The sequence below is a fragment of the Peromyscus californicus genome, unplaced genomic scaffold (genome assembly GCF_007827085.1).
Source record: "Peromyscus californicus insignis strain IS unplaced genomic scaffold, ASM782708v3 Scaffold_15__1_contigs__length_86483966, whole genome shotgun sequence".
NCBI lineage: Eukaryota > Metazoa > Chordata > Mammalia > Rodentia > Cricetidae > Peromyscus > Peromyscus californicus.
This window is the reverse complement of record NW_026294447.1, coordinates 4,289,426-4,315,958: the sequence shown is the minus strand read 5'-3', so window position 1 is coordinate 4,315,958 and position 26,533 is coordinate 4,289,426. Positions and strand designations below refer to the sequence as shown.

The following is a 26,533-nucleotide window of genomic DNA, read 5'->3' as shown; positions in this document are numbered from 1 at the left end:
CAATAACCCTGAACTGAATTAGAATGATTATAATTATAGCTATGTGTTTAGCTTTTGATTGGGATTTATTTATTGCTAAATTGATGTTTTAATAAGAAACTATGGAAAAATTTATGGCAATGAAATATTCTAAGTTGTATAATCGGGGAATCACCCTAGATCAGCCATTACTTATTCATTACAGTAATAGTTCTTGGGCAGGAAGGTATGTACAAACATTGTGCTCAGTGTCAGTGGTACCAGAGACAGCAAAGCACCTTTCAAACTGATAGATGAAGTCTAATGACCACAAGTGAACAACTAAATATTTAACCAATTATTTAACTTTCCTTAAGAATTTCTGCAGTTTGTTGGAAACATAGATGAGTAACAACTTTTCAAATATTTTAATGCCTTGAATTTAGTTCCCTAGAAGAATATTTATAGCAGTATTGAAGTAATAGCTCTCACCTACTGAATGTCCATCAGCCAGCACTATAGAAGTTTTGTAATTTTTTTAAATAACCCTACAATCTTTCTCATTTAGAATCCATGATATTAAAATCAACAGAAAATTGAAATAAGATCTAGAGGGCTTTTTGTTTGTTTGTTTTTAGTTTAAGCCAAGGTCTCATGTACTCCAGGCTAGCCTCAAACTTGTGGTGATCTTCCTGTCTCTGTCTCTGAAGTGCTGTCCTTACAGACTATGTGTCACCAGGCCTTGTGGGCAGAGTATGTAAACAGAGTTTTCTTTCTTTCCCACCCTGTCCCACAGCTGCTTCCAAATAATCAGAGGCTTATATTAATTATAAATGCTTGACCAATAGCTCAGGCTTATTACTGACTAGCTCTTACATTTAAATTAACCCATTTCTATTAATCTATTCATCGTCATGTGGCTTGGTACCTTTTCTCGGTATGACATTCTCATCTTGTTCCCTCTTGTCTGGCGGAGGACCCTGACTCTGCCCTTCTCCTTCCCATCATCCTTAGTTTGGTTGCCCCGCATATACTTTCTACCTGGCTATGGGCCAATCAGTGTTTTATTAAGCCAATTCCAGTGACAAATCTTTACAGTGTACAAGAGGATTATTCCCATAGCAGTGATTGGACAAAAATCAAGAGATTTCTTAAAAATTAAACTGTATTTGTAACTGCATTTCTTCTAAAACTGAAAATTCTATGAAAGTACAGGCTGTCATTCCCATATACATCTGTGATTATTCAATATCAGAGTGAATGAATTTTGTTTTTCAACTTGAGTTTTACTTTGTCCTTCAATTCCAAGATTTGCATGGCCATATCTATTTATCTTCTTGTACTGTTTAGCGCTGAATACAGTGACTCATTTGAAACTTGAAAACACAGAAAATGTAACTCCAAATAGGTTGCTCATGGGGAAGACCAGTGCATAGGTGTTTCTCATCTGAATTGGGTGGTGCTGGCCTCATTTTCCAGCAGTAAAGAGCTTCTTCTCAACATTCTTCCTAGCCTTTACATGTTGCATATTAATGACACTAGCTATTTTAATTATTTTCTTTTAAAAATTATTTTGTAATAATGCTTGCTAAGTTGATATTGCACTGAAAAGATATTTTATCCATCCAATCCATATTTTTAGCAATGTAATTACTGCTTTGGGAAGATGATCTAATCTCCTTGGTCTCAAACTTTATTATGCCTCAGATTCAACTGGAAAGCTACTTAAAATGCAGGTTTCTTCCAGACCCAATAAGTTTCATTTCTAACAAGTTCTGAGTTGATCTTGATTCACTGTAAAATCTGACTAATCCATAGCTCAATATACTCTATTTGAAAGGAAGCATTAGAGGAAAAAAGATATCAAATAGAGGCCCAGTGATCTTGAAGCTTTTGTTATTGTTGATTTTTACAAATTATTTCGTATGGGACAGTATCTCCATAATTTCATTGCAGATGAGTCTGCTTAACTCTTTACCAGCTAATAGGTCCAGGAGTGTAGTGCCTGTTGGCCAGGGGTCCAGGAGTACAGTGCCTGTTGGCCAGAGTCCAGGAGTACGGTGCCTGCTAGTCAGGGGTCCAAGAGTGCAGTGCCTGTTGGCCAGGGTCCAGGAGTACAGTGCCTGCTAGTCAGGGGTTCAAGAGTGCAGTACCCATTGGCAAGCAGTTCCTCCAAGTTGGGAGGAATCAGTATAAATATACTGTCCCTTCTTTACTAAGAAGTGATGCTTTTCTTCCAGGAAAAAAAAATTCAGATACATAAACTAATTTATAAACAAAAATACATGGTACCTCCTCCCTTCACCTTGTTCCTAAGAAAGCAGAGAATAGAAACCCATTGATCACAAAGGCATGCATGCAATGCTGTTGCTGGTGGCAGTAGTTTGAGAAACACGAAGTTGGAATGGAGGGAAATGACCATGAATGGCTAAGGAGATGGAGGATACCAGACATCACCCAGAAATCCATGGAGTTCTTATAAAAACAAAATTTAGTGTTTTAGGGAAGTGAGTTTTAAGGCTTAGAATCTGGGATCAAAGAATTCTCCAGAAATGCCTGCTCACCTGTAGACTCTACCACTAGTCTTCTAGAAAAGAGATCATACTGCATTTGCCTGCTGAGAGTGAGAACTTCAGCTGTCAGTTAGAAAGATTTGAGAAAAGGCCATAGTGACTGGAGGTCTCAGGGGATGTCTGTGTAGGTTATTTCTATTCATCTCTTACAGTGCTGGATACAGAACTAGAACCTTGGGCACTCTACTGTTGAGAAACGTCTTCAGTACTGGCCCAGCTTTGGAAAGACACATTGTTTTTCTCGTGCATTTTCATCAAAGTTTTGCAATTGTCACAATTTTCGAAAAACATTTAACAATAGGATTCAATGCCCATTCTCCATTAGTTTGGGAACCTAAACTGTGTGTTCTTAGTTTACCTTTTAAAATCTGTCTGAAAGTAAAATGTGATACATAATTCAATTTCAAAAGAAGTTACTCAATTAAATTAAATTTATTATATTGAGATTTTTAAGATTGTCCTTTCTCTGTGATTTTTACACTAGTTTGTTAAGATTATTGTAAAAGAAAATGTCTGCCTCCCAAAATCAATAAAACTGTCTCATGAATAGCTGTAAAAAAAAACTTTGCTGCATTTCTTTACCAGCATTTTTGAGATGATGTGAGACATTCAATTTCTTACTGTTGAGTTTTTTGGTATGAAACCCTGGTGCTCAGTTTCCAGGGTAATAGTTTTGATGATGCTTATTTTTCTAAAGGGAGATAAGATTCAACTGCCATATGATAGGCCTATCACACTAAAATAATTTCACACTAAAATAATTTTTCGTTGTCAAGACTTACATGGAAGGCAGGACTGCTAATGAAGAAGGTTGAATAAATACATTCTGTAGAGGTGAGATATAAAATGTGGTCCAACTGAAGACACATTGGACAGCTGTTTCCTGGAACCTTGGAGAAATAGGATAATTACTTGCTATTCTGGAGTTTTGTTCTATTTTTGCTTATAAAAAGCTTAGAGATCTTTTTTGTCGATTGTGGTCTGTGGGTGTAATTAAACATGAAGTGACGAAAGATGTGTAGGCATCTATTATGCCAATATTATGATTGTGTTATTTGTCTTACATATTTTTCCACAATTTTTGTGTATTCTGTTAAAAACACCCTGAAAAAAGTAGACAATTATTCCATTTTAATCAGTAATTCATTTGAAACTTTATTCTGGAAATATGAAGTAACATATTTATATCGTTGGTGAGGGAGAAGATAGTGTAACTGGAGAACATGAATGCTAGAGATGTGCGGGCTACCTTACTCAGGTCTCTTTAGAACCAATGGTTCCGTTACAGAGACACAGGGAGACACAGGAAGAGAAAGCAGCGGTGATGGGTGGCCGGAAGCATTGGTTAACAGAGAAGTTTGTTTCATTGAGACATTTTCACATAGATCATCAAACTTTCTTCTCATTCACCCCTCTCCTGCCCTCCCTTCATTCCTTGGGGTTTTCTTTCCTCTCCCCATCCTTCCCCTCCTGCTTTTATGATGTATACAATATATAATGTGTATCCTCTTGTCCTCTCCCTCTCTTTGCACCTCTGTTCTTTAGATACCATTTTCCTGTCTCACATTTCCTTTCTATTTTGATGCCTTCTATATACATATGCATATATGTATGTCTTACATAAATACACACATACATTTAAATCAGCACTTCCCATATGAGAAATACTTGTCTGAGTCTAGCATGGTTTACTTAAGATGATTATATCCAGATCCATAAACTTTCTTGAAAATGCCATAACTTCATTATTTATAACCAAATAAATTCTATTGTGCACATGCACCCCATTATCTTTTAATCCATTCATATATTGATGGACCTCTGGACTGATCCTATATCCAGATAATGCAGTAATGAGCGTGACTGTGCCTGGTGCTGGCCTGTAGTCCTCTGGATACACAGCAGCAGTATTGTAAGAGTTCCAATGACAGCCCTGGTTGTAGTTTTTCAGGAAACTCCACAGTGGTTTCCATACTGGCTGCACTAGTTTTATTTCCCACCTGAGGTGTGTGAGGTCTCCTTTGTCTAAACATCTTGTTAGCATTGTTGACACTTGTCATCTAGACGGCATCCATCTTGATTGAGATAAGATGGAATCAAAGCAATTTTCATTTGTATTTTCCTGATGCCTAAGGATATTTTTGACTATTTATTACCTGAATTTATTTCTTCCTTTGAGAACTATTTTAAGTGTATTAATTCATTTAATGATTGGCCAATTGCCTTATTGGTACTTAACATTTGGAATTCGTTATAGAGTGTAGATAACACCCATCTACAGGTGTGTAGTTGGCGCAGAATTCCTCCCATCTGTGGATTGGTCTTTTCAACTCTGCCTATGTGAAATAGTTTTCAATTCTTCATAAAGAAAATTTCTGCACAGCACAGGAAAATATTATTAGAGGGCAAACAACCACAAAATGGGAGAAAATCTTCTAGCTATCCACCAGACAAAAGGGCTAAGATGCAGAATTTTAAAAAGAATTGCAAAAATTAGGTATCAAGGAACTACAAGTGCCAACCAACAAGTAGGCTAATGAATGGAAGAGAGTTTTCAAAAGAAGAAACAAAAATAGATGGCAACAATTTTTTAGGTGTTTAATATACTTAGCCATCAAGGAAATGCAAGTTGAAATGATTTTAAGATACTACCTCACCCTGGCCAGAATGGTGTTTATCAAAAAATCTGACCAACACTAGAAAGATTGTTTAAAGCAAGGAACTGTTGGTGGGGGTGCAAATTAATGCAACCATTTTGGAAAACAATTTGGCGATTCCTTAAAAAAACTAAAAATAAAACTAGAAGGTGGCCCAGACCCAGTTGTTTTACTTGGCATACACCCAGAGGACTCTGGGCCCTACCATAGAGATATCTGCGCCCCATGATGATTGCTGCTTTATCCACTATAGCAAGGAAATGGACCCAACCTAGCTACCTATCAACCAGTAAATGGGTAATAAAAATCAAGTACGTATATAAAATGGAATACTATTCAGCTCTAAAGAAGTGAAACACAAAATTATAAAAAAAATGCATGAACTTAAAATGTACTAATTGATGCCAGGCGGCAGTGGTGCACACCTTTAATCCCAGCACTCGGGAGGCAGAGGCAGGCGGATCTCTGTGAGTTCGAGGCCAGCCTGGGCTACAGAGTGAGTTCCAGGAAAGGTGCAAAGCTACACAGAGAAACCCTGTCTCAAAAAAACAACAACAAAAAAGTACTAATTGATCTTAATTGAGGTCATATAATATCAGAAAGAAAAAGAACGTTTTTTCTCTTATGTATATCTAGTCTATTACAAATATGTGCATATGTAAACAAATGTACAAGTGGTTAAACTATAACACGTAGAAAGGAGAAACATAAAAGATAAATAGTAGGTGGTGAAGAAGGATTAAATCTAGGTGCACACATTAAATCATGGACAGGTGTAGTGAGATACGGAGTTCTGGGATCAGGTCAGGTTTATTAACAGGTGAAATCAGTAAGATACACTCACGACACAGAACAAGGTTGACGCCGCTGCTGATCCAGCTGTCACTGTCCTGCTGTTCTGCCCAAGGGAGATGGGAACCAAACTGCAAGCCACGCTTCTCTGTGGCTTGTGGCCTGCTCTGACTACCCGAAAGCACGCCATCCTTCTCCAAAGGTTCTTAAGGGGTCTTCTCTTCAGAGAAGACCATGTCTATTGGACCAACTGCTCCACTCAGTCAGTCATTGGACCAAATGGCAGAATTCTCACGACAGGGAATAAAGAAACCAATATAATGCTAATTAATTGTTTTTCTAGTTTTAATTGTCATTAATTTTTCAGGTTTTTTTTTTTTTTGTGTGTGTGTGTGTGTTGGATGAATCCACAAAAATATAATTAATAGTAGAAGTGTAAGATCCAATATGAGGCTTCACAGCTTCAGAAAGCTGTTCTAACTGTATGGAAGTTCATTAAGAGTGTCTGATTCATCTCATGTGTGATGTTTTGTATTTATAAGTACTTTACAAAAAGTTTTAACTATAAATAAAAAATCATTTTACAATCTCTGTGAATGGGTGTCTAAAAGGTTTTCTGATGGAACCTTAGTAATAAAAGGAGACATATCCTATGGTGCAAAACACTATAGAATAAATATTCAAAGAAGGAAACATAATAATCGGAAAGCATTGCATCCCTTCATGCAGCTGCCCATTGGAGGAGCAGCTCATGTGAAGGAAGCAGCTCCCATAGAGTCATTGTGGACAGTCCATTTCCACCAAGTCTAAAGGGCTCCATCCGTGTAATAGACACTCAAGTATAGCATCCCTATTAGATGGCAGTATTTCCATCTCTTGAATTTTATACATGCATATTTTTAAAAGGGAAATATGAAACATATTTCCCACTGATAGAAACATTAAGGTTTTGTTGTTTTGCTTAAATCCAAGGACATTTTTAAAAAAAGTGTTTTAACACGTTTGTCAGTTAGCTGTCCAAATAATGCCTTCTCTGGAAGAGGAGTAATGGATAGAAATTAATCTACACAGGGAAAAGAATCCAGCCATTATTGCCCTAATTTCCCTTTGCCAGAATTCTGTGTATCCAGCTTTGTTTTTCCTGGTTCCCACAGCCTGGCTGTGATGAGAGTCCTCTACCTGCTGATTGGTCTGGGGACTTTCCTGTCCCTGTCCCTGCTGACTGATGCTAGTGCTAAGTCCCTCAGACAAGGAAGAAGAACTTGTATGATGAGGGGTATCACTTTTATATTTATCCTTGGAACTGATTAGATGCCAGTGGGTGTCCCATCTCGGGATGCTGAATTTATTTTTTGCAGAGGACTCGTTATTATAAATGTATGCCAGAGACTATTAAACCTTTTTGAGAGGCTGTGCATCTCATTTACCTTACAGGTAAAGTCTGTAATGTGTGTTGACCTGAAACACTATTGACATGCTATTTCTGTACAAAACTGAGGTATATATTTCAGCCATCCAAGTTTTAAATAGGCACTGGCCATTTGTACTTGGGTAGTGAACATATTGATTGACTGATTTATAGGTACAGAATTCACTTATCTTTTGCACGTAAAAAAGTATCAACATTCTTCTTTTATAGGTAGTAGATCTGGCCTGAGGGACTAAGAGAGGAAAATATTGCAGTTCTAAGCTATAGTTTGGTTTTTGTTTTAAGTATAGCAGGAACTGGAAGCAAGAATATTGATAGGTGGTCTAAGATAACATTAGGATTTGTGAAATGGACAAAATAAATAAAGTTAACAACAACAACAAGCCAAACCTTCATAAAATTTTTATTCTGGGGTGTGCTTGTTTTCAGAAACTACCTCTGCTAAATCTCCTGTCAGTGCTGAAACTCGAAGGAAGAAAAGCTTCTAGTCCTCCAGCCAACTGCAGTGTAGCCAGAGAAACAGGCAACCAAAATAGAACACCAGGATTGCTGTGCGTGGGTGAGGCAGAAACCACATTATGAGCAAAAGCTTCCAGTGTTATTTTAGAGCCAATACAGCTCTGCACTTCTCTGCTCTCTCTTCCAAAAACACATACTACAGAAATAAAATGAAGTGAAATGTGTGTGCATTCTCCCTCTCTGGGTTAGGATTCTTCTTTTTTCTTGATTTCCTTTCTTTGGGGGTGAGATGCCAGCATGAAAACCCAGCATGGAAAGCAAGTTGAGGAAGGAAAGAGTTAATTGCTTTTAAGGCCCTGCAATAGAGAATTATGGTTTAAAAGATAGAGGCTGGACAGCTGGCTTTGCTGGGGTATTTTTAAATGCATTAATGCAGGCTCCAATCACTCGGCCATGCTTGACCTATTTTTGGCTCAGGCCGACCATTGTTCTATTTCTGTGCCTGTGGGCCATGCTGTTGTTGATTCATATGCAAATGGATTATCACTAGCTTTAGCCAACTTGAGCTGAGAGAGACTGAGACAGGGAAGGGAGAGCGGCACAGACAGATAGGAGGACACCCTCTGGAGCCCCTTGCAGGATGAGGATCTATCTCTCCTTGAAACCCTAGAAGTCCAGGGAGCTAGGCGCCAGGTTTAATTGTTTTCTTTCTTTCTGCCCTTCATGGGTAGAGTTAATATTTTTCTACTTATTCTCACAAAGAAATAACCCCTAAGCACATTCCTGTTGCCCACCTGCTTTTAGTTTCCAGGATAACCTAAAACTCCAGCAAGCTCCAGCATCCACTTTGCTCCTTCTGCTTTGCACACAGGTTGGTAACTGGGGGGAAAGAGCCCAGGTCTTTTTTTTTAAAGGGGTATGTCCATCTGAGCAGAAAGGAAATCATTGTGGAAGTTGATCCTCCGCTTGCTTGCTGTTTCTCCTTGGGGAGGAGGGAGGACCAGTCAGGGCAGCTCCTGGGACCAGAGCACCGAGCAGTGATGAATCTTTCATGGAGCTGAAGTAAGAGTGACTGGAGTATGCTGCAGACAATTTACGAGAGTGACTCCTGTGTTTCCTCAGATGGAGTGGCCGGACGAGAGCAGCTCTTGGCTCAGCAAAGAATGCACAGTATGATCAGCTCAGGTATGATCTCTTTTATAGCTGGGATGTTTGTTTTCTTTTTGAAAAGGCTGGAGGGCAGGCTGGTAGGGAAATGAAGGGAAAGCGGCTTGCTTAAGGAATTGCTTTTTCGGTGTGATGTTGATGTTTTTCTTCTTGGTGCGACTGAAAGGTTTAACTTAGATCCTTCCTTACCCTTCCCCTGCACGTTGTGAGTGTGTCTAGAGAAGGCTGCTTCTGAATGAAATTGCAAAGTATTGCTACTGATGCAAGAAGACATTGACTTAAGTAAAAGGAAGGTGTTTGCCTTACTGGGCAGCTAGAGGAGGAGACCTGTGCTGATTGTAAACATATGAAGTGGGACTTTAAGTTCATGGTGGGGCTTCTTCAGCCAGCCGGATGATTTTATGTTTTCAGTGTGCATACACAGCACAACTATTTATAGACCTACCTTCTGAAGTGTGTGTCTGAGGAGTTCTCAGGTAGTTTTATTCTTTCCCTAATGTGACTTTTTCTCTCAAGTTTGAAGTGAATCTGTTTTGGATGAAATAGAATTATTACCAGATGCTTATTTTAATTTACCCCCAAACACTTGGGAGTCTAGCATTGCCAGGCAGGTGTCGTGGCACATACACTCATGCATGCATGCATACAGCCAGTGAGAGAGAGAGAGAGAGAGAGAGAGAGAGAGAGAGAGAGAGAGAGAGAGAGAGAGAGAGAGAGGTGTTAGAAGCAGGTGCAATGCTTTGTCAAATTCTAGTTGGTAGTTGTTCTGACATGCTTGAACTCTCAGGGATATATTCATGGGAGACAGGTTTGACCACTTCTCAGTTTACTTCTATTGAAAGTTCATACTCTCCAGGCAGTCTGATCGACTTTAATTACTGCTCTTTGTTACTTGTTTCCTGTAACTAGTTCATAAGGCGTTTGTCACCCTGCTCCTGCCCTTCTCCCAGTGCTGTAGCCTAAACTCTTTTAGAGTTAGTTCCTCCTTGACGGTCTGTGTCCCACTGTGGGCTTCATCTCGTTACAGATCGCTGCCTAGATCCCCAATAAGGCTGCCCTGTAAAACAGCCCTGACTTAGTACACTTAAGTGGGGAAGGAATATTCCACAGGTTGGCATGGAGTTGGCGTCAGTGCCCACACACATTCCCATCTGTGGGTCCTGTTTAAAGCCAGTTCTGGGCAAAGCTCTGCTCAGTGAGATGGTTTTCAGATCCTCGGTTTACCCAGTCTTTTTATGGAATCCTAATATATGTCAGTTTTGCAAAATTTTGCATTCTACACCAATGTCACGGAAATCATATTCATGAGCAGTCTCTATTTAACAAAAGTGAACTTGTCAAAACATCCATGGTTTATTATCATTCTGGGTCGAAGTGGACAAGGGCTCCGGGAGGAGCCAGCCGGTGTGCCTGGGCTAGAGCTGTGCACTTAGCATCACATTTGTGAAATGTCCCTGAACACATTAGAAATAACTGCTTCAACTATCTCTTCAGTACCACGATATCCTTTTAGTCTTCATCTCTGTGTACAGTCGTTATATTTCTTTGAGATAATAGAAACACAGTCGTGTCTTGCAAGTAACGACTTTTAGCTGACACTGAGCCAGCCACAAGTGTGTTTTCAAGCATTGCTCTTTTTCCATGATTTTGATAATCGTACAACTTGACTCAAATACCAACTGTCATTTACCTGACATTGAAAGATGAGTGTGCAACATAACAAGATTTTCAAACTGGAAGCCTTGAGATTGCCTTGCTGCTAGTCCCACCTGCGGCAATATCCAGGGACCAGCCATAAATGAAGAGGAGTGATGTAGCTCCGTGTTGGCCCGACAGTCTGTCTGGTACAAACAGGGAAGATCTAAGTTGTTCTTGTTTGTAAAAGTTAGAAAGAACATTAATTACATCCTTCTTATGAAGAACTATGGTATTTTATTTTGCTTCATAAGCATAAACTTTAAATTTCATTTGCCCAATCTTTTTATGCATTTTATTTCTGAAGCACTGGTTCTGTATCACAGAGAAACCAAGCACATTTTCCAAGACACAAAGCTTGGATTCTGCCCCTGATGCTTCTCTTTTAATTGGTTTGCAAATCACCTCAGCTGTTGTACCCTCAGCAAACTTAGACCCACAGTGGTAGAATTAGGGAGTAGATGGTTGGTCCTGGTGAGCCTTTGCCAGATTATTTTTTTTTCCCTTTGGACTCATTACTAAATCAGAGATGTGTTTGTCTTGATAGAGTTACAGATCTTGCTTTCATCTCTCTTGGACCACTGACCTGGTTTTGCTTCCAGGATAAGAAGTGTGCAGTGACTGGCCGATAGGACAGCCGCTGCGGCAGTGCCGGAGGTAGAGGGTTGTCCGAGGACTCCTGTTCGTGGCCTGATGCCAGCTAGTTGTGCAGTTGACTTGCTCATCCTCACATAATCACAGATAATGTGCATCCACTGGTCTCAGCATTCCCATGGGGTTCACACGTGTGTAGGCACATCTGCAAAGTGTCGTGGATGTTGGTATTATTTCAAGTGGACAAACACGGCTCTCCAGTCTTGCCAAACAATCCAGAACAGTTGAATTGCCCATGAGGAAATATATTTTTGTTCCATAATCATTTTGTTAATTTTCTTATAAATCTGATATTTCTTTGAGTATCTTTCTTTAATAAGAATGAAATCTTTTCCTTGTGTGAATTATGACTGTGTCTCAGAGTAGGTTTGTATGTGTGTGTTCTGTGAAACATCTCATAATATAATAATCACAAATAGGCTGGAGAGTATGTGCTCACACTGTGAAACTCTGATAGATACTTATTGAGTTTAGTTATTTTTTTTTTTTTTTTTTTTTTTTTTTTTTTTTTTTTTTTTTTTTTTTTTTTTGGTTTTTCGAGACAGGGTTTCTCTGTGTAGCTTTGCGCCTTTCCTGGAACTCACTTGGTAGTCCAGGCTGGCCTCGAACTCACAGAGATCCGCCTGGCTCTGCCTCCCGAGTGCTGGGATTAAAGGCGTGCGCCACCACCGCCCGGCGAGTTTAGTTATTTTTAAAAGTTAGTTTTATCATGCAGTTGTGATAGCAATGTCTCAAGATAATATTTGTCGTTGCTATTGTTATGTTAAATCTTATGTATTAAAGTATATTATTTTGTGCAGAGAACTTATAGGTAATTGCGTTGCAACAGCTGTATATAGTTGCATGTTTTCCGAATGACGGTCAGGCTAAACATTAGGGAGCAGTAAAATGGTCAGCGTGTATCACATGGCCTGCTACTGTCTTAGTTTAAAGTATTCTACAATATCGAATTTTGAAATCCATTAAAGGTGACAAGTGTTGCCAGGTGCATCTCCACTTTTGCGGCATATTTGGACCATGGACAAATATTGACTCAGGTCTGTCAGCAGGAATTGGCACAGTGAGGGGTATTTTCCTGTTGCCAGGCACATTGCCTACCATGTTGGACAGCAGGGATGTCCACTCAGGGTTGGACAATTTATGAAGGAATTGCTGTCCGATATAATTAAAATAAAGAAAAAATCACTATGTAGTCATATTTTTAATGGTATAAAAACATTTAAGCATAAATTTTGAGTTTTTTTATTAAGACGTGTCTTCACCTTTCCAGAGTCTATTGTCTCTTGGTGTGTTATATTGAAGAAATGTACTATTCTGGATCCAATAGTCAACTGTGTCTATTGAAAGGTAGACTCTATGAGGATATCTGTGAAAGCTACCATTGTGTTAGAATCACTTCTTGTATGACCTGTAATTGCTATTTTCTAACTCATGCCATCTCACCTTTGAGTCTATTATCAGTTGGAATATTTGATGGGACTGAAAAATAAAATGATTCATAAGTAAGGCTGCTGGCAACAGGGGCACGGTGAGGATGTCACATTTCTGAGGGTCAGGCAGGTAATGTAATGAGAAATGTGTCCATTCAGTAAGAACGTCCTACAAAGCCCTCGGATGTCTGAAAGAATGCAAAATTCTGAATTTAAAAAATATTCTAAATGATGATTTTGAGTTTGGAGATGATAGATGGGAAGATGTACTGCAGACATAGTTCCTGACCACTGGTGGCTACTGAAGTGGGCCCCATGAAGGTATAAGCTGGTAAACAAATACAACCCACTAGACATGGCATTCAACAGTAACCACACACACACACACACACACACACACACACACACACACACACACACACAGAGAGAGAGAGAGAGAGAGAGAGAGAGAGAGAGAGAGAGAGAGAGAGAGATGTGGCATGCCTCCAGTAACTAACCAAGGAAGACTCTTAGAATTTTACTGGTGAGCTGACAAGTTCCTAAGAATTCCAGTATTATTCTCAAATCTGGAGAGTAGCAAACTGAGTGATAGTCTCATCATTTTAGGGTATCCTTCTTCTCCCACATGGATGAGGCATAGGAGAAGAAATTATGCAAGAATAGCTGGTGAATTGGGGGAAAGGACTCCTATATGGCCTCTCTAGAGAGATAAAGGCATACAAGTAATGCCCTAGATGAGCTTCTTAACAGGTAGTTCCTGCCCAACTAATCTTAGGGTTTCACCAAAAAGAAAAATTTCAAATTTTTGAGTCAATGATATAGTCTAAAAATTGCTTCCTGGAAACAGCACACCTTAGTAAGAGCATAAATTCCACAAAACAATACCTCAAAGATGAGAATGGTAGAACTATAGAATGAGATGAAAAGGGAGATTTTTGTCCCAGTGAGATCACCTGAGAATGACAAATGCATGACAATTATAGGACAAAATTCATCATTAACGCAAGAAATAGACAAGCGGAAAGGTTTGAAAAAGGGAAGTGGGCTAATGTAGTTAGAGAAAAGTTAACACGCTTGGATGACAAAGATCGACAAATGAGATGGCTATTTGCACCCCAGAAGTTAATATTTCAAAACTATGTGTTATGTATATGTATATATTGCAAAATGAAGAAAGAAAAAATCATTGAAAAAAATAAAAATACTGCAGGCTGAAAGAGTTCCTCATCTTTTGGGAAAATTTGATGCAAACGCTCTAGACAGTCTCATTGGGCTATTGAACCAGAAGCACTTCTTCAGGGTTTTAGATGGGTAACTACAGGCTGTAAGGTCACATGTCAAACTGACCCGATATTCAATATCAGAAAACAAAGAAGAAACTGGGTGTAGGGGCATGCACCTTTACTTTCGGCACTTGGAGGCAGAGGCAGACAGATCTCCGTGAGTTCAAAGCCAGCCTGGTCTTCACAGTTAGTTCCAGGACAGCCAGGGCTACATAGTGATACCCCGTTTCAGAAGAAGAAGAATGGAAGAGGAGGAAGAAGAGGAAGAGGAAGAGGAAGAGAAAGCAGAAGCAGATGAAGAAGGAGAAGGAGAAGGAGAAGGAGGAGAAAGAGGAGGAGGAGGAGGAGGAGGAGGAGGAGGAGGAGGAGGAGGAGAAAGAGAGGGAGAAGGAGAAGGAGAAGGAGAAGGGAAGGAGAAGGAGAAGGAGAAGGGAAGGAGAAGGAGAAGGAGAAGGAGAAGGAGAAGGAGAAGGAGAAGGAGAAGGAGAAGCCCTAGAGCCGTGAGAGCAATGCTCTTGCCTCCCCTGTCACTGTCAGACGGGATGTTATTAAAATAGAAAGAAAACTGGCAAACAGTATCAAAATCCTCAAATATGAAAGAGATGACCTGATGTTGGAATCCAGTTCATAGAAAGATGAACTTAAACAAAATCATATTCTGAAGGAGAGAAAACTTAGTAAAATTAACAGGGGTGGTGTTGTTAGTGGTGGATTTAGCTTTCCTGAATGAATGTGGATGTGATTATGGGAAAGAAAGCAAATCTGATCCCATAGGATGCGGTAGAATATGAACCAGACTAGCAGTGTGAGAGCTATAAGTGCTGAGCAGGAAAGGTGTGAGAGTTTGCTAGCATCCTTCCCTTCCCTTACCAGGGACAGGGGCTCTGCTGCTTAAACTAGGAATTCATACTGGCTTTTTGTTTTTGTTTTTAAGTTTCCAAATACTAATTATTTTTGATAGTTTATTTAAGCCTAGAGAGACCTGTTGAAAATAGTATCTTGTGATGAAGAACTATTTAGTGTGTTTATAGTTTCTTCAAATCTAGTTTTACATGTGTTAGGTTCAGTTAAATTTAAGGTTATTTTTAGATACAAAGAATACCAATAATATAATCTTACTTTTATGAAAGTATTTTTTAATCTATCTATGCTCTCAAACAATTCATAAACAGAAAGTTAGGGAAAACTTTGCATTTGTGAACTATCATCATAATTTTTGCTTGTACATTTATACTTATTTATTTATAGTGTGGGTATTTGTGTGTAAGCGTGGTATATGTATGTTTTGTGTATGCACATGCCTGTATGGGTACATGTGCCCACGAGCACATCGAGTCCAGAAGAGTCCCGATCTATCAGTCCCTACCTTATCCCTTTTTAGGCAGGGTCCCTCACCGAGCCTGGAACTAGGCTGCTGGGCAGCAAGCCCCAAGGATCAGTTCTCATCTCTTTTCAACAACAGCTCCAGAGTTGCAGCCCTGGGCAGGGCCGCACCCAGACTTTTACGTGGGTGCCACTGTTTGAGCTCAAGTACTGTTACCCAGTGAGCGCCGTTGCCCCGTCCCCTGTAGGAACAATTGACTGTAGGAATCTATTGACTGAGATCTTCCTCTAGTACTTCTACTGTAAAGTTGTTGTGTCAAAATTTTGATTGTTAGTAGTGTGTATATAAGTTTGCTTGTTTCCACTGTGAGTAAAATAAAACTGGTCAAAATGACACAGCATTGGGGCCTTTACCATGAGGTAACTAGCTGGTAGCTAGGCTGTGATAGGGGCCTAGCAATGCCAGCTGCACTCAAGTCCCGCTCACAGTTCTAACAGTTCTACTCCACTGGCTGTGGTCCTGATGGTGTCATATGGTTGGTACTGCTAAGTGATCCAAAGGTCATGGTTTCACAGCAGTGTTCCAGGTCTGCTGGTCTTGATGCATGGCAGATTAGAGATGAAGGAGGGCTTCTGATTGTTTTAGGCTCTTTTTCATTGTTGTTATTTATCTCCCTTGCTCTGTTTCTGCCCACTCCCCTCCTCCCTCCCTCCCTCCCTCCCTCCCTCCCTCCCTCTCTCCCTCCTTCTCTCTCCTTCTCTCTCCTTCTCTCTCCTTCTCTCTCTCTCTCTCTCTCTCTCTCTCTCTCTCTCTCTCTCTCTCTCTCTCTCTCTCTCTCTCTGTGCGTGTTAATATTCATGCATGAGTACAGCCTCTTGGAGGTCAGAGGACACTCTTTTGTGTGTAGCCTACTCTTTCCCCTTGTTTGAGACAGGGGTTCTTTGTTTTTTGCCGTGCGCACATGTGACAAGCTGCCCTAGGAGTGTCCGTGGACTGTCCTGTCTCCACCTCCCATATCACTGTATGAACCCTGGCGTTATAGCTGTGAGATTCTGTGTCCAGCTTTATGTGGTTTCTTGGGATCTGAATTGATGTTCTCACATTTGAACTTTACCCTCTAAGCCATCTCTTCAGCTCACACCATTGATCCCTGTCTCTGTCTCCTCCTACCCCTTTCCAGGTTTGAGACAAGTTCTTGATTTGTAGCTCAGACAGGCTTAGAATCCAAGTTCCTGCCTCCTTAGCCTCTTGCATGTTGGTATTACATGTGTGAACCCTCCTTATGTCTGATTTTATTTAACAAAGAATTTATTTAACAAGAATATCACCAAGAACTTCTTCAGTAGTCAGCTGTTATAATTTATTGGCCATGTGGCATCATCTGCATATATTTCATCCAGTTGTTGAGTAGAATATAGGCTAAGCATAAACCCTGAAGGAAGCAGACTTGGACCTAGTTAAGGTTTCTGCTGGGAGGAAAAAGCCACAAAAGAATGGGGACTAGCTGGACTCCACCAGGTTTTGCCATGGTGTGTATGTTGGTGATAGAAAATTTCTTCTTTACAAATTTATTTTTAGTTTTAGAACTATAAGGATTTTAGTATATGAATGAACTATGCTTCTCATGACCTTTCATTGAATAGTAGTGCAGATTTATTTTCATGACATAATATCTGTTTAACACTAGTTGGATTTCTTAGTGGCCTCGCTGATTCTGCGCATTGTTAGACAGAGTCCAGTGGAAGACCGAGGCACACACTTGTGGAGGAAAACTGACTCTGCTCTGACTGTAAATCACTGTTTTTGAGGAGGAAATTCAACATTGTTATATGATGCATTATAAGCATTTATTTATGAACTTGAATAGTGTATTCCCTCAACACTGGTTCTGATGGATATTAAAACTTCAGAGACACTTCAGCATAAAAGAATTGTATGTCTGGGATGAAATTTAATGGTAGAGAATTTTTCTAGGTTAGGCAAAGTATTTGGCTTTAATTCTCAGAAAAACAAAAAGAAAGATACAGGGTTGTTTTTAGAGTATGAAAGATGATCTTTAACAAACATAGTGAGTTTGCCAACAGGTTCTCATAATTACTGCATTTTGAGAATCATGAACATGTTTATGTTTCAGAATAACTAGATTTTCTTCTGAATTGTTATATATTGAAAACAATTCAATTGAGATAAAAGCTCATGAAAATGTCCTTTAAAATCTTTAAGAAAAATATAGCTCATGCACAGAGACATGGCCGTTGGAAAGCTGAGAGAAGGATTTCACCATTTATTTAAGGCCAACCTGCCATACATAGTGAGTTCCAGACCTACAGAGTGAGACCCTGTCTCAAACAAAACAAAAGATAAAAACTTATAGCTAAGTTGGCACACATTCCGCATCCCGTTTTATGTGGCTCTGTCAAGCTTTTACCTGGTCTTGAGGGGGTACTGAAGTGTCATTGGATATGGTGTGCAGGGGGTGTGCAGGGCGTCTTTGCTACTGAGAGTGTTTGTTTTTGAATTACAGCAGGTTTGCAGTAAGGAAGGAGAAGGTCAATAAACGCCCATGTTCTTAGATGAGTTTTATCACCTAACACACTTGCATCAATCAAATTTAATTTAAACATTTAACCGCTGTCTCAAATATTTTCATGATTTAAGCTTCTCTAGTTAATGGACAAAATTCTAGGCAATTCTTGCATTTTTTTGTAAGAACTTATTTTCCACTCATTATCATATTGATAACTCATCCATAGTAAGGCAAATCATGGGTCTTTTATGCATAAAGTTTTAAAAATACCTAATAACTAAATTCAAAAAACTCCTTTTAGGGAAGAAAGAAATTCGATAAACCACAGAGTGTAGCTAGTCATTTGCATATGATTGAATGCTTTGCATGCTGAGTTTGGAAACACCCACAATGCTATTTTCCTGTCTTTCCTCCTGGCCTACCCCTTCTTTGAGAAAATTCTAACTTCATAATTTTTGTTCATGATCGACCCTGTTGCCACCATGAGGATGCTATTTTCAGTTTGCTTGAGGTAAATTGTGATGAGTGTGTAAAGCATGGCATTCCAAACATAGTTCAGATAGGAGAGTAACAGGAAGTTGATTCAAAATTTGAAACTTGAAATTAAAGTTCAAACAAACCAAATTAAAATAGAAAAACAAACCCAAAGTTAAAAACAAAACAAACAACAACAAAAAAAACAATTTTTTATTAAATGACATTATGGTTTGTGAATTCTTGCTTTACTGAAATACATATTTTCCCAGGAAGCTTTCAGGGAGCCACCAGCTAGGGAACTAGCAGGAAATGAACTGGCAAATTCAATGGGTTGGACTTTAGTCTTCACAAAGCTTTTAACATCAGGTTGCAGACAGAATTCTGATTGATTTTAGTTGATTTTGTGTGTGTGGTGTGTGGTTCCACATGTGCCATGACACAAGTGTGGAGGTCAGAAGACAAGAATTGGAATTCTGTTTTCTCCATTCCTGTGACCTGTGGAGATGGAACTCTGCCATGCTTGTACAGCAACCACTCTAACCACTGAACCACCTTGCCAGCCCTCAAGCATATCTTTTGAATTCGAACTTGTCACTCCCGGCCACTGTGCTCATGTTTTGTGCTCAAATGTTCATATTCCACCTCGATTTTCTAGTTTGTTGCCATTGAGGGGGTCAGTGATATTTTTTCATCACATTTGAGTTCTTATTGATATAACAGCTATGGTTTTATGTGTCTTTATACTGGCTGTTGCTTTGTCATTTACCTCACAGTTTAATGAGGTGTGCAGTCCTCTTCATAGTTTACTTCTGAGGAAATCAGTTTAGAGGTAAGGAAGACACTTACAACCCCTTGGGGGAAAATGGCAGAGTTTAGTTTTCACTCACTCCTGCCACTTTTCCCAAAAAGAAAAATATTTATTAGAGGGTAATTTCAGTCCTATCTGCTTGATGCTAAAAATGTAGCTTCAGGGTAGAAATAGGTAACATCTTAAAAGCCATTCTGGAAGCTTCATGCTTTACGTTCTCAGTGTTTGATAGATAAAATTGGAAGGAGTCAACATGACTCATCATTGTGAAGAGATAAGGGAACCTCCAGGGTTCTGTGCCAAGGGTCTTGGGCAGAACCACCATCCCAATGCATTTTACATCTGTTTCTCAGTATGTCACAAATGCTAGTGAGAGAGACAGTTAGCCCTTCTGCACACCGACATGTTGATACTGGTGTGTTCTAACGGTGGAAGGTCGTTTTTGGAAATACTAACACTATGGCGTTCATTTCCTTTTACTGAAGAGTCTGAATTATGCTCACCCTTATCTTTACCTAGAATCATGGGATCCATTCAAATCCTGATTTTAATTTGTAACATGAAATTATTGAGCTAAAATAAAGATTTGGCCACCAAAATTCAGATTTTACTTAATATCTTAGTATCTGTCTGTCATCCATCTATATGCATTTAAATGTAGACATGGAGATACAGATTTAGGTTTCCAATTTGGACTCCTTCAATGAAATTGAATGCATTTTCATGCTACCATGATCATATATTTTATTTTACTTTATCTTGAGTTAGATTTTTCCTTCATTAAATGTTATTGTGTGTTATATAGGTGGTTTAATCTTAATGTTAGAAATTAGATGCTGATCAAATTGTGAAAAAAAAAGCAACTATTTGGTTTCTAACAACTTTTTAAACATTTCATTTGCTATGAGAATCTTGTGTGATCTTTCTGAATCAATAAAATTTGAAGGCATTATTTATTATCATGTTAATAACCAACATAGTTTATTGCCTTCCTGGGGGAAGATCCTTTCAGGAGATCATTAAATGCATGGAACCTGCAGATGCCTGCCTGTCAGTGCTCTCCCTAACAAGCTGAGTCCTTTGGGTCCGTTATTCTTAGCCTGGGTATTTCTATCTGATGGCATTGCAGGTCTAAGATTAGCCTGTTAGGCGTTATCATGCCATCTGAGTTACCTCCTAATATAACTCTACACTGGAATGATTATTTATAGAAAGAGCATTCTGTCATTTTTGGGTTATTTCTAGTAGTTTAAATAAAGAAGAATAACATTCAAGTGAAACCACATATCCCTTCCTGCTGTCAAACAACATGATAACTCTGCTTAAGGGGCAGTACTGCTGCTGAAATGAGAACTTCTGTGGCGGCAATGTTCTTTTTATCTCTGCCACCTTGGGGGACAGGAGAAGGCTTTGGGTCACAGTGTGTAATGCTTGTAGGAAGGCAAAGAGACGGCTTTCTGTCACAGAGCACAGAGCCTCTGGTTGATGATGACAACAAGACACACAGGGTTTATTTTTAGAACAGACATTGCTAAGCTCTCTGTTTGGTGTTAATATCACTCATGTGAACAGACTCCTCAGAACTCTTGACCCTTCCTGTGAACAAAGTGTTACATACACACAAGTGCACACACACACATTCACACACAAGTGCACATACACAAACATGCACACATATGTGTGCACACACATGCACAGACATGCACACATGTGTGCATACACATTCATTAACTCTGCAAAAGTGACTCTGTTATTTAAAAATTAATCCATTTTGAATTAGATAATCTAAAACTCTCTTCAGTTTCTCTACTAGATTAATTTCTAAAACCCTGGAGACTGGGTTAAGAAGTGAAGTATAATCGAATGCTATGTTAAAGGCCCAATTAATATAAACAATGAGTATAAATGAATGTGTATTTATATTTTTTAATAATAAATTATGGTACCTATAAAATGATGCTATTTTCAACTTTATTGCAACGATATATAAAGTAGAGCCATGAGAGATAAGCTATATTAATTTAAATTGCTTATTTAAGTGGATGAGGAATACATAAATATAAATTTTTGTATGAACAGCGTAAGAATAAAGTTCTGGTATAACTAATTTAATGAACCAGTAACTTTCAAATGCAATAAAACAAGTAGTTTTGCATTTGAGAAATTTCACAATTTATTTCAACTATTTGCTTAATTCAGATCTGAGTAATTGATACTTTGTTCTCAAATTGAAATGTGATTTTCATCTGTTAAATTTGCATTTTTATGTTCTTAATTTAAACTAACTCATTGCTAGATGATGAAGATATTAAAATGATATGTTAATCTGTTTCATGAGTCACAGTGCTTGAGAATGGGTAACACAGGAATCTTGAGGAATAGACATAATTATGATCACTCATGTCTTAGGGAGGAAAGGGTTTATTTGGCTCACAGGTTACATTCCATCATCTTGGGAAGCCAGGGCAGGAGCTCAGCCTGGAGGTAGGAACCGAAGCACAGACTGTGGAGGAAGGAACTGAAGCACTGACTCTGGAGTGAAGAACCGAAGCACAGACTGTGGAGGAAGGCTGCTTTGACTGCCGTGTTCCCCTGGCTTGCTCACATAACTTTCTCATGCAGTCTAGGTCCACTTTCCTAGAAATGGTTCTACCCACTGTGTGAGGAGCACTCCTACATCAATGAACAATCAAGAGATGTGCCATAAACATGTCCACAAGCCAATCAGATGGCGGTAATTTCTCAATAGCGGTTCCCTCTGTCCAGGTTGACAAAAAAATTGACAATCATACTTATAAACTGAATAATATTTATTATAAATACCATCTTGTTTTCTTTAAAAATGTATTTTGTGATTGTATCCAACATGAAAATATCCACTGGACATTAGTAATTTGCAAAGTAATAAACAAAACGAACAACAGGAAATATACAGGAACAAAAATATATTCCAAGAAGCTGAGATTGGGCACAGATGTTTCAAGTGGGTAGGTAATGTTTTTCCCACAAAGCCTGATGGCCTGCATTGGAACTGTAGGACTCATGAGGTAGAAGAGATTAGTGACTCCCATACATTGTTTTCTGAACGCTACATGAGTGCTATAATGCCTGTTTGCCTTACATATATGTGTATTTGTGTACACACAGCACACTGAAGTAGTCACTCATCTTGATCTCTGGTAGGAAATCTTTGAAAGCCAAGCACGTGCCAGCTAGTATTCCCTCCACAGAGGACCCAGCTGTGGAGTACGACACACACCGCGTTAACCTCCAGTTACTCCTGCCGTTGGGAAGGAATGGGGAAGTTGTTAGTTGTAGGTAGGTCAGGGGGCCAAGAAAGGCTGCTATCCAAGGTTTTCTCCATTCACCAAAGACAGCTCATGAGACGAGGACAAATGCTATGCTCTGGGAGTGACAGTGACCTGCTAAGCCCTTGCCTTTCCTTGTTTCTTAGTTTTTACTCTTCATTTGTTCTTTGAGAATGTTATAAAATAGGTTTTGATCATATTTAACCCCCCTCCTTTCCCAACAAACGTGTTTGTTTTCCTCTATCAAGTCTATTTGTGCTATTTTTTGTATGGATGGATTTCCACTGAAGTATGGTCAACTTCCCAGGGGCTACGCTCTTAGAAAATACTGTCTCTCTTTTTCCTTAGCAGCTAACAATTGCTAATAGTTCCTTGGACAGGGTGGAATTTCACGCCTAACCCTCTTTCTGTACTGGGATTTGGTCTGGCTGGGGCTTACATACACCTTGTGCTGCTGTCACAGCTACTGGGAGCTCATTTGTCCTGCTCCACTGCTGTACTCAGAAGCGATCACTTGTCTTGTAGTCATGCACCATCTCTAGCTCTTACAGTCTTTTGTCCTCTCTTCTACAGTCATCCCTGAGCCTGTGGAGGAGAGGGGACAGAGTATCTGTTCCCTTTATGACTGAACATTCTGCTCTCTCGTTCTCTGTCCCGTGGCCAGCTGTGGGTCTCTGTGAAAGGCTCATCTTTGTCCTTTTCAGCTGTAATCTTATCTAAGCATAATCTTCTTGCCTGCTCAATGTGAACTGTAGCTTGTAGTTTAGTGACTCCAGGAGTCCTTCTTTCCTGGGGCCCAAAAGAGAACAATCAGTGTGACTTTAGTAGCTAAAGCATAAGTGTCAAAATATGTTCTCATAAGCACAAAGTTTCATGCTTTCTAAAGGGTCTAAAATACAGAACTAGTTACAGAGGCATTTATTTGTGCACCTGCCTTATGCCAGGTGTTTTATTCAGATCAGTTATGGGTCACACAGCATCCCTGTCAGATGAACTGTAATTTCCAAACAAAATGTTTAGAGCACACAGTCTTCATTCTGTTGGCCTGCAGCTAGATTTGTGACAAATTATTATAATAGTTGACTAAGGGAATATTTTTTGGAGGTGACAGATCTATTTAAAATGGAGGTAGCCATGAGTGAATGCAAAGAGCTATTTCCCTTACATGTTATGATTTCTTGCAAATGGGGAACAGTGACAGATATGCACACTAGACAGACATTTCTGAGGTTCTGACACATTATCTCACATGCTTGATGCCTCATGGGATTTTCCCTCAGCATTCCAGTTGGTCTAGGTCAAATGAAACGAAAGCAGTTGGAGCAGAGCAGGAAGTGCTCAGAAGCTATTTTAGTCTCTATTTACTTCTGCCTTGGAGAAACTTAGCAAGCTTGCATTAGCCTGTAGGTGAGAACCAGAGCAAGGTTTTCAGCTCTACTCTTCTCCAGCTTCAAGAGACCAGGACTGAGACAAAGTCCAGGACAGCATTGCTTGTGGGTTCACAGGGGAGTTTAAGGAAGACAGTTCATGTCACTTGACTTACTCCATAAACACTTGTCTCATTCAATCAGTATTTAGTAGTACTTTGCAGTTGTATTTTAAAGGGTGTTTTTGTTGATGATGTTGTTATTGGTCAGTATAGATAGGTAGTGCGCATGCATACACACAAACACACACACATACACACACACACACACACACACATGTATACACACACACACACACACACACACACACACACACACACACACACAGACAGACATTTCCTTTTTCTGAAATGCTTTCTTTTCAGTCCCAGCTGTAACTTTCTTTTCATTGGTGGAAAATCTTACTCCTTACAGATCTTATTGAAAGTTTCCAGTACCTGACATGGCCATCACTTCCCTCTTCCTCCTGTGACCCTGATTATCCCTTCATGTAGCTCTCTTGCTCTTTCCACCTCCTCAGTCCTGTATTAGCCTCTGCGAACATTTCCATTCTGTTTTACATTGAAACATTTTAATGCACACCCGTCCCTATACCCTGTTTAGTTTTATGAAAAACTCTGAGAAGAGAATTGTATTTTCTTTAGATTTTTTATACCCTTCAGTACTTGGCATGGAACACTCCTTGGGACGGTTTTTGGTGAATGAATGAGTGATTGGAGAGAACAATACTATTTCAAGTCTGTTCTGATAAATTTCATAATTAAAAAAATATTTCTTATGTTGTGTCTAAAATAATGTCTTGGTGTCCTTCAATTTGAAAAATATAGATATTTGGGAAGTTAGGTTCTTTCATCATTTATTATAGAATATTAATTAAGAATGACCTTGATTAAGGTATGGTGGTACATATCTTTAATCCCAGAACTAGGGAGGCAGAAACAGGCAGATCTCTGTGGGTTCTAGGCTAGCCTATTCTGCATAGCAATTTCTACTCCATGAAAGCCTACTTAATGAGACCCTAGCTTTAACAAAACAAAAATCCTTCAATGTCTGAACACACACACACAGACACACACACACACAGACACACACACACACACACACACACACACACACACACACACACACACACAGGTGCTCACACATACCATATCCATTTAAATGTTTCAGTTCTGAATAAAATGAAATTGGAAATGTGCTTATTTAATTTGGTTTTTCAATGAATAATGCCAATTGAAATTTCCTAAGATATGTTTCTGCATTCAAAATGCAAAGTGTGAAATAGCTAATTTAAGAATGCCTGAATATGAATGCATACTTTTTTATCCAAGTAAAAGAATAAATTTTGTTGTGAAAATGATTACAGGTGTATTCTTATGTAGTTAAATATGATCTAGGATCATATTTACTACTTTTTTCTTTTAATATTTTTATGTAGAAAAACTTAGAGGTTAATGGATTTTTCTGTTAATATTAATAGTATCAATTTCAAATAATTCTTTCTTTTTTTTTTTTTTACAGTGCCCCCCACCACAGCCTGTTTAAGCAGTGCTCAGGACTAAACTCAGGGCCTTGTGCATGCTAGGCAAGCACTTACCAACTGAACTTTCAAATAATTCTTTCATTAAAAGTGCTGTTTAGAATAGAGCTCACTCACATTTAGTCAGTTATTTTTTAATTGGTCCTATTCTTAACAATCAGGCAGGAAAAGAATTTCTTTATATAAACAGTTTAATAAGCAAACAGACTGGCAAGGGTGTCAGTCATTTTAAAATACAATCTAGAGTAAAATGTCAGAAGGAATTCACATCATGAGGTAGTAAGGAAAAACAGATATCAATTTCTAAGAGAAGCAATTTAAAGAGAGAAATGAAATAAATATAGTTGAAGGGAGAGTATTGCCGAAGGTAAGGAGTGCCATCAGCTGGGAAGGATACAATTTTTATGGTCATCCTTTTGCTTTGATTTACTCTTAAATCAGAGCCATGTTCACATAAGTTCATAAAATTGAGTTAGTTTACAGTATCAAGTGTGGATCAAGGAAGGAGTTTTGCAACACAGGTGTTGAGGTCGGCTGAGCAGACCTCAGGTGAGGTCCGTATGTCCTGGGCATCCTTTTAGGGACTTTGAATACTGAAATTGTGTTTTCTCACCTTTATGAGTCCCAGGTAGGACTTTAACTGGTATAATGATTGGATTGGGATGAGGTAAATCAAGGGCTGTCTGCTATTTGATTTGGAAGTTTCTCATCCCTTTGTGATAAATAAAAGAGTAAGAATTTCTTTAATCAGCTTCCTGGGGCTTTTTAATTTGAGGTGTTACCGACTTAGCTCATTAGAACTACCCATTTGTTTCGTTTTCTGAAACACTGATATGAAATGTTAGAAAATATTATCTGAGTATCCACCTTACTTGAACTTATACTGTAAGAAGAAAAATAAATCTCAAACACCTGGTGCTTAAATATAAAGAAACAGTGCTGTGTGGGTCACTGTCTGGGATCCCATCCGAAATGGAAAATTTTCCACATCATTGGCCTATAAAGATCAATGATCCTATGAGAAT

General features: G+C 39.0%; 1 protein-coding gene across 17 annotated transcripts in view; it reads left to right on the top strand.

Annotated features, from left to right (window-relative positions):
* Nucleotides 1-26,533, top strand: part of Hdac9 (histone deacetylase 9) — an 872,989-nt gene that overhangs the window by 386,473 nt on the left and 459,983 nt on the right. For 14 of the 17 annotated variants that reach the window (XM_052738328.1, XM_052738323.1, XM_052738329.1 and 11 more), the window contains exon 3: nt 8,991-9,053. The exons of 1 other annotated variant lie outside the window; for it this stretch is intronic. In XM_052738328.1, the coding sequence (XP_052594288.1) occupies nt 8,991-9,053 (63 nt within the window). Of the gene's footprint in view, nt 1-8,049; nt 8,740-8,990; nt 9,054-26,533 lie in introns of those variants that run through there. 2 more of the 17 variants (XM_052738324.1, XM_052738333.1) reach the window with 2 other exon arrangements.